General features: G+C 29.3%; 1 protein-coding gene across 1 annotated transcript; it reads right to left on the bottom strand.

Annotated features, from left to right (window-relative positions):
• Positions 1–5788: 5788 nt before the first annotated feature.
• LOC114171118 (RING-H2 finger protein ATL47-like) lies at positions 5789–7655 on the bottom strand. Its single transcript, XM_028056338.1, has one exon. It carries the CDS (start codon positions 7132–7134, stop codon positions 5995–5997), a length of 1140 nt encoding a protein of 379 aa, XP_027912139.1. The 5' UTR covers positions 7135–7655; the 3' UTR covers positions 5789–5994.
• Between the last annotated feature and the right edge of the window lie 2006 nt (positions 7656–9661).

The raw sequence follows: 9661 nt of genomic DNA, 5'->3' as shown, positions 1-9661 counted from the left end.
CATGTATGTGATTCCTTTTTTTTTATAGAGCTCATTTCAGTGTATGGAAATTAAGAGTTCTAACCAATACAATAGGCTCAAATGTATTTAAGAGCTTTCGTTGTAGATCAATTGAAGAAATTGTCTGTTCAAAACTCTACGCAACTCTGAACATGCAAAATTATGTTGTACAGCGTAAATTTATACGAGTCAAAGTGTGTGATGTTTGGTAAGTTTAAACAATTCCAGTTCAAGAAATTTCGACGCATTTTAGCTAATACTCTAATTGTCAGGTAAGCTAAGATGGCTTCAGTCGGTGATCTGGTACAATATGGTAATTTCCTCTGCACGTTAGCCCTGTCAGTTTGAATTGGCTCATCGAAAATCCAACTTCAAGTTGTTACATTTATTTAAAATTCTGTGGATTCGAAGTTCTTAATTACTATTTGTAAATATCTTTCAACCCTTCGACCTTAAACATTTTAGTTTCACGGATCCAAGGTGAATAACTAAGAGTCATTCAATGCATTCAACAGTCATGAAATGTATATATTTTTAGTGTAAGATCCCAAGGTTATTGTATTGTATTATTTTATTAATACGAAGAAATAAATATACATTGATTACTATTCGTAAGATAAGAGACTGGAAAACATTTTATTTAGTAAACTGTCGAGAGTGCATTGCATTGATGAAATTGTGTTGAAAATACTCGGGGAAACATAAGATGACAGAGAAGTGTTTCAGAAGATTTTTAGTTAAATGGAACTTTGGACAAATAGAAAAAGTGTTCACGAGCTGTTAAAAAAATGGTCCAACCGTATCAGTTTTTGAGAAGATTGCCTAAGGTACAAAACTCATGACTAGGCGTTTACTAAACATATTCCTCATTTTGGTTTGAAAATTTTGTTCACAAAATCAGCACATTATTTAGATAACGAAAACATGAATGTGAGAAATAGAGGACGATACCCGTCTTTGTTTACTTTCAAACTATGTTATGCCCTCATATTATGCAAGGATGGGGAATTTTAAGAGTATCAAAATGAGTAACCTGACATAAACCGGTTGATTCATTACATATTGAATTAAAAAATATTTAATTCAACCTAATTCACTTTTTATTGAGTCAAATTTTATAAATTTTGTAATCTGTTTTGACCTATCAGATATCGGTGGATATAAAATAAAAATGAATTGATTCGGTTTATTTTTTATAATAATAGAATCAAAATATTTATATAATTATCAAAATATTATTATAAAGATAATAATTAAATATTAAAGTATCAACATTGATAAACAAATAAATCAAACATTCAAACTATTTAAATATTATTGAACAATCTTTTAGTATTTAAAAATATTAAATTGTGAAATTATATGATTAATAGTAGTAAATAATTATAATAACAAAATTTAAAAAATTATAAAATTTAATAAAGTTATCGTTAGTAGGTTATGGATCAATCCAACTTCAATTGGACTTGAACCCATCTAATCTGTATATTAAATAAGCCAAATTCAGATCAACTTATTTAAAAAGAAAAAAAAAAGAAATTTTCTCGACCTATTTTGACGTCTATATAAAAAAAATTTCGGTATAATCAATTGAAAATACAATTGTTCTGTACACAACCTTCTCTACACTCTATCCCTACGTAGTTTTCTTCTCACAAACCTCTTCGAGCTCTGTGCCAATTTTTCGCTCTTACAAACTCTAAACACGCTAGCCATGTTTATGTTTAAATTGTATTTGGAAGATTAAATAAACAATGGTAGCTAATAAGTTAATATTATCCAAAAGGTTAAACATAAACAAAAATAAAGTTTCAAATTATTCCCAAACTTCTATTTATTTCTTTTCACTTTTTCGTAATTTAAACATCTTCATTTTTATTACTTTTTTTTTCCTTTTTCCACATCTTTTCCTTTGTACTCTTTCATATGTTCCTCTAGTCATGTTACTTTTTCATATCTAAAAGTCTAAAGATTGTCTTGGAATTTAATTTTGAAAAATAGAACACCGACAATAAAGTTTAAACGATGCAACCCAAGTTCAAAATCTTCAATAAAAACATGCTAATAATTGTTTCAATAAACTAATTCTTTTGAATGTTACACAAATATTAATTACAATAATGGACATTTAGCGGTAGTGAGCTGCCAAATAATTTTTTAAACAATATCATCGAAAACTATCAATATGCACCCACTTCAGACCTACCAAGATTTTCACCCATCTTTAAAATTATTAAAAAGTAAAAAAAAAAAAATCCAAAGTTCTTGATTTTAAAACATGTCTTCTCTACAATTTTGTGTTATCTAATACAACATCTTAATCACTGGTTTAGCTACCACCTTTGTTTTCTTTGCCTCAAACAGTAAAAACATTAGTTGTTATCCATCATACTGAATCAAGTTGAAAGAGACAAACGTGTTAATTGATATCTAATATAATATCTCTTAATAAATAACAAGTACATAGTGCATAGTTGGTACGTTTCTATATGAGATCCATCCAACCACCAATACTAAACTATGTTTTCTTTTCCCTTTTTATTTTTATTTTCTCATTTCAAATCTACTTTATATATGAAATTAACATGTATCTTCTAGTTGTAAATAATATACAACTATTTTAGAATATAAATAAATGAGAGAAAAAATATATAATTTATGTGCACCCAAAATTAGCAATGGTACTAGTTATTATATTTGAATCTTAAATTTGGGTGAGTGATGCTTTGGTAGGGTATGGTTTGTGAGCAGATGATATAACATATGTACCCCATTATCATGGGACAATAATGAAAGGATAGAGAGAACCTTCCCTTTTCCCCAGGCCCCAGTACTAAGGTATGCACTATTTCTTACCCTTTATTTAACCTTAGGAGGTTGACCCAAAAGAATTTTAAAAAAAATAGTTTTATAGTTTTTTTATTCTTATTTTTTTATTGAAATTACTTAATGTGGTATCTTAATTTTTGTTTGTGTTGATGTAGTTCTTATTTAGAAAATAATAATATAATTTATTTCGTTAAATTGATACAGACACAATTATGACAATGTGATACTATAAATGACATAACACATCTTATAAATACAATCATGTCATTTAGAGTGTGTTTGGTTTGGCGTCAATTTGACGCATAATTGATTTCAAATAAAAGATTCACGTCAAATTAACTAAAATATTCACGTCAATAAGAAGCAAATATTTGATTCTCCGTCGAAGAATCGATTTGGTCTTTCTGAACGCATTTTCAAACACACACTTATACTACCATGTACACCATTTTCGTTGATACCAATTCAATAGAAAAGAACATAATAACTTGTTTTTTAAAAATATAAAGACTGCGTTAAGATAAAAGAAAATTACATTAAATAATTTTCACAAAATTTGGAATAAAAGAAGCTATTAAACATAAAAAGAAATCAAGCAAAATATATGTATCTCAAAACATCAAGCAAAATATCTAAATTTAATTTTGTGATTCATAAATTAATACTAGTTGGTTTTGGTGAAAGGTAGAACGCATAACTTTTTATATACATATCTATGTTAGGAATTTAGGAATCCAAATATAAGTTTAAAATTTTATATTAAGTAAAAATAAAAATAAAAAAGTTCAACAATATATTAAAACAAAATTCAAATAAATTATTTGAGAGATTTTGGTGTAAAAGTAGTATTATAATCTTTTATTTAATTTATTCATAATTTATTACTGTATGATCTTTTCAGTATATCATCTAGAAGAGAATTTAGGAGTATGTTGAATGAGTACAAACAAACAGGTCAAAAGAGATTTTTTTATTTTTTTTACAAAATAAGCAAATTGCTAACAATATTCAAAATCAAATGGTTGTTCCTTTGGCAGAGTTAGTAAAAGGACGTTTTCATTTCTAACAAAATCTAACCTCAATCAAAATCTACAAAACCGGTTTATGTTAGTATATACTTATACATCTGAGTAAACCTAAGACTTTCAAAACTTAAGACATGTATTAAACTTCAATGTTAATGCCACATACACTCACACAATAGCAAAATAGCGAAATTTCTAAAAGTCAACGATAAAACAATTTCGATACTTTGTTACACACTTAATAAGTAAGATGTGTAAAATAATAATAATTCAGTGATAAAATATACAAAAGTCAGCAAATTGACTGTGTAAATTGGAACAATTAAATAGGTTTGATTTTTGTTTTAAGGATTTTTGTTGTTTTTGGAGTAAAAAAGTTGTTTGCAATTTCAATTGTATTTATATTTAGAATTTTCTTAACTATTTTTCCTCTCAATGTATAAATAGTTTTTTTTTTTTGTAAAAATAGTAATATGATTAAAGTAGTTTATTTAAGGGTTACATTAGTTTTTATACTTCCAAAATTGATCGATATTAAAATTGATACTTAATATAATTTTAGTATTTGCATCCTAATAATATTTATTATGTCAATTCAATACTAGGAATTATAATATTACTTTTAAATTAATGTTATTGATTTGACAGTGTCACATGCCTGTATAAACATCTAACTGAAATAACATAACATTAGCAAAGTTACTATGACGATTTATTAACAATTTTATTAAGTACTAGGATAAAATATACCACACTTCTTTACAAAAATCAATTTCAACATGAACAAAAGTTAAAAACAAAACCTATTTAACTCTTATTTCAATATCCACAATCGATTTATTTAAAAAAAAAATGCTTTTTCATTGGTAATGATTGAATGTTGACAATTGTAGCAGTCACACCAACTTATTAAGCTACTCACTCATAACTAAGTTTTCCATGAAAAGTATAAAATGTTAGGATGTGTTTGACATAGTCTTACTTTCTATATTTTTATTCTTAATGAAACAACACATTTTTGCTTAGTTACTTCAAAAACTCATGAAAAAAAATGGTCAAAAACAGCAAAAAAATTCGTTTTTCTTAGTTTTTATCCCAAATTCCTAGAAATTTGCAAACAAATAAATAACATCTTTTTGATTGAGACCTAACACTGAGTGAGTCACAACACAACCCCACCACCCACCACTGAAGACTCCACAATCCTGATCTGAAAATCTGGTGCACCCCACATTCCAGTTTCCCCCACAAACCATCCAAAAAGGATAACTTCCACACACACAAGAATGACCCAACACAACAAGGAATAGAATCCTCCCTTTCTAACTTTCACTTCTTTTTAACCCAAAAACCCAAAAAGCAAGCCTCTAGAGAAAACCACAGCATCCAAAAAGCAACCCCATTTTGACTTCACTTTCATCTATCTCCCTCCTCCTTCTGAGAAACTGCTAATCAAAACCACTTTTCACACTTTAACAAATAATCACATCACATGGCATCAGGGTCCCACTTTCAAATACTATCTCACTTTACTCTTTTCCCTGCTCATTGCTTGTGGTTATATTGGTAAGTGTTATTACAAACAAAAATGGTTTTTTCAAACATTTGAGTTTAATTTCTATGCATTACACAACGTTGTCAGAATGACTTCTAAAGTGATTATAAGCAAAACTGATATATTTATTATATGATGATTGTGACTGGATAGTAATATAAAAGCTCTTTGTACTGTGTAACATACACTATTTACTCTAAGTTTTTGTGTCCTTATAGGGAATAGTGTAAATTTAGTTTTTCCCCCTCCTAAAAGTTAGTGTGAGGATACTGTAGGAGCGTGATGCAAAAAACCAAGTTCTGTGTGATAGAAAGAAAAAGAGTTCTAATAAGTGTATATGTATCATGAATATGAATATGAACACATAATACAATGCATGATAGAATTAAGAGTTATATTCTTTCTGCATACTCGAGATTAATTGCTGCTCAAAGAGCATTGCCTGATTATGTTTATGGCACAATTTACAAGTTCTGTCACTACAAATATAAAAAGTAAGATCAAAGTGTGAGAGGAAGCAGAAGCTCAACAAAAGGATTCCTTCAATGAACATATGAATGAGTTAAAACAAACTAGCTTCATGTATCAAGTACCTCTGGCTTTATTCATCCATGGCAAAGTAGAATTATGGAAGTGAGAATCAGATGAACCTGATAACTTATCTTTCCTAGACCATTGCCAGATCTTGGAAACAGAAAAGCTTTCACCTTTCCTTGCAAGGTTGATTTTCTTACCCTCAATATCTCCATCAATGAAAGAACTTCCATTTGGAGCTGTTCTTCCCTTCAGTTGTCTCATGCTGCCACTGCCTCCATCACCTCTTGTAGGGCCTAGAGCCACTCTCAGATCTGAATCAGCCACCACATACTGAAAAGACCCCATTGAATAGCATCTCCTAACATCCAAATTCCCACTACTGCTCTCACATTCACCTCTCTCCACACCATTGTTAGTGCTTCTGAATTTTCCAAGCCTAACAGAAAACACCCTTTTGCCATTCACTATGTGGCTTTCTACAGTTTTGTGAAAAGAAGCAGCCCCAACCCCACCTCCACCACTGCCTGACACCTCATCTTCCTCAAGTTGACTTTCAAAGTCAAAAGCTGAGTTCTCAAAGGCAAAGCCTGGTGAATACAGAGTCCCTCTGCAGAGAGGGCAAGTTGAATTGGACAACAACCATGTATCTATGCATTCAATGTGAAAAGCATGATTACACATGGGCAACAATCTCAATTTGTCTTGTTCCAAGAACTCACAGAGGCAAACAGCACAATCAAATGGCTCTTTCAGGCCTATAATCTCTTTGTAAAAGAAGACGGGGAGAGCATCTATGAAAGCCTGATCCAGGCCTGAATCATGAAGATGGAAGAGCTGTTGTAACTGTCTCTGGTAAGCATCTGATTCGGACATGTCAGGGTATCTGTTTGATTGGGAAATTGATGAATTAGAAGACCTATGCTTTATGAGAAATCTAACAAGCAAGTGAAGGAGACCCAAGATGAAAAACACCACAGCTAAAATGACTATGATGAAAAGAATTGCAGGGCTTATTTTGTTCCCCGATGAAGAAGTTGGGGATGGTGCTGATTGTTTCTGGTAGTTGGAAACATAAGGCACAAAGGGTGATGATGATGATGATGAAGAAGAAGAAGAATATGGAGAAAGAATAGGGGGGTTGGTGATAGCACCATTGCTGAGAAGGATTTGAGAGCGAACCCTATACATTTTGAGAATAGGATATCTAAAATTCAAATTAGACCTTGTTCAGAGTTTGAGGTTTGAATGTGTGTGAGAGAGAGAGAGTGTCACCAGTACCACCACCCATGTGGTGGTTTTGAACAAAGTTATTATCTTTGCTTGTTTTGGGATTAAACCCAACTCATACATTGAGGAAAACAAGCAATGATAGGCAAAAGAAAGCATTTAAGGAAACATGCCTGAGAAAATGTCAACGTTGCAGTAGCAGTTGACCAACCATATAGTTGTTGAAAATTTGAAATCTTAGCAGACACCTGACATGGGTTTCTCTTCTGGGGCAAAAAGAAACCCTAATGATGATGATAACAAGGAAGTGATGATGAAGAGTGCATCTAATTGTGCTGTTCCAAATCTAATGCCAATAGTGGCCATGTGAAAAGGAAGTCACTTCCAAAACCCAAGGTTTTTGGGTCCCCTACAACTGCACACCATAGTACAGATTATAGGCCTCACCTGACCAAAAAAGGCAAAATGTTAGGCAAAATTGTCATTTTGTCGTTTCACAACTTGAGGCTGTTCTATTGCTTCATATACATGTCCCACATCGTTTTTCTTAGTAGATTGCCCCTTCAATATTATTCATCAAAATGTGTGTTTTATCGTCCAAAAGATGAAGTTGAACCATTCAGCCCAAATGTTCAAAGCTCGCTACTGTTAGAAGTATTGGGCTTAGGTGATTCATACTTATAGCCCTTCAAAATATTCCTATATACACCCTATTTCCATTTTTAATTGTCTTTGGTGAACACTCTTACTTATTTAAACTTTTTTTTTCGACAAATAATTCACATATCTTCATTATGCATGAGTGTTTATAATATGTTAACGGCTGTATGGAATAAAAAATTCACACCTCAAAATTATGATTTTTGGAAATTATAATTTTAGGAACTATTCAAATATGATCGTTTGGTAAAATATATTTGTAAAATAATTTTATAAATTTTGTGAGAATAAAATAATAATGTGTTATTTTTATTAAATGTTTTAAGCTTTTACATTAGATGAAAGATTTTTTATGTAATAATTTTTTTTATTGGGAAAAGTTAACACAACAAACGGTTAAATCTTTAACTTTTTAGTCTAATTAAGTTATTCAACTTTATAAAAGTGTGGATTTAGTCTTTATAAAAGTTTATTTGACGTTTCAAACGCTAGTATTTGAGTTTGTCTATATAGATTGACACATTTTCACTTCAATGTTAATTGAAAAACACGTTTAAAACGTCAAATAAATTTTATTTATTTATGATTTAAATGACTAAACTCATATATTTAAAAAGATGAGAAACTAAATTAATTTAAAGTTGTTAAGATAGACTGATTTCAATATTTACGACAAAAACATATTTAACAAAAAAAATTAATAAAATATGTGAATTTATTTTATCATAAAAATAATTATTGACAGTAAAATTCCATCAGTAATTAATAAAATACATGGATATTAACATCACCAACTATGCAATGGCAAAAAAACTTGTTGACAACGTAAGTGTATCTAATTTGTAACATATTTTTGTCTTTAGGAGATGTGGTTTGTGGGTAATTACCTTCTGTCTATTGGTATAATTTTATAGGTATATTATCATGGAATACCTTTATTGTTAACAGAAGACTGATGAGTACTAGCCTCGCGCAGTGGCTTGAGCAAGGCGTGATCAAAGTTAGGGTTTATCTCTCAGGAAAAACACTACATCACAGTTGACTAGATTTATTATATTTTCACCCCTAGTTTTATTTTATTGTAGGATCAAAATTTCTAGGTGCACCCTTCTCTCCATACTTTTGCGCTTCCATGTTTTGTTTATTGGACACACCATTCATTACTTCTTGCAACCCTATATTTTTTACTCCCTTTGCACCATTATTTTCTTCATATTGGGACTGAGCTTACGTTGTTTTACCATTGTTTTAATTTTCATTGTCCCACCTTTCAAAATAATAGTTGACATCCCATATTTTCTCATATACATTAATATTTATGAATTTTTTTATATTAATATTGGAACTCGTTAATTATCGTCTTAAACTTATTTGATAAATAAAATTTTCATTATTATTCAAAATTTAAAAGTTTTAGTTATGATTTAAAACTTAGTAATTATCATGATAAGTATGGAACTTACTTGACAATTAAATTTTTTATTCATTTAAATTTTAAAAAAATTGATTACCATTTAATTCTTCTGATCTTTTTTAATAATTGAAATATGTTTTTTAATCCATATTTTTTTATATTATTAAAACTAATTAAGTATAAATATTTTTATAAAATTAAATACTGATATTTATATTAAAATTTAATGATAAAAAAATGATTAAAAAAATATGAATTAATAATATACAATAATGTAATATGTTAAAAAATCATTTTTAATAAAAAATATTAGTATAACATTCGTACGAATAATAAATTTGGTCTCAAATTAGAAATAGATAATATTCTTCTATGAAAAAATAGTAATGATTAACGAAATACAAGTTAATAATA

This window comes from Vigna unguiculata, chromosome 2 (genome assembly GCF_004118075.2).
Source record: "Vigna unguiculata cultivar IT97K-499-35 chromosome 2, ASM411807v1, whole genome shotgun sequence".
NCBI lineage: Eukaryota > Viridiplantae > Streptophyta > Magnoliopsida > Fabales > Fabaceae > Vigna > Vigna unguiculata.
Note: the sequence above shows the minus strand (reverse complement) of the source record. Positions and strands in the feature narration are given on the sequence as shown.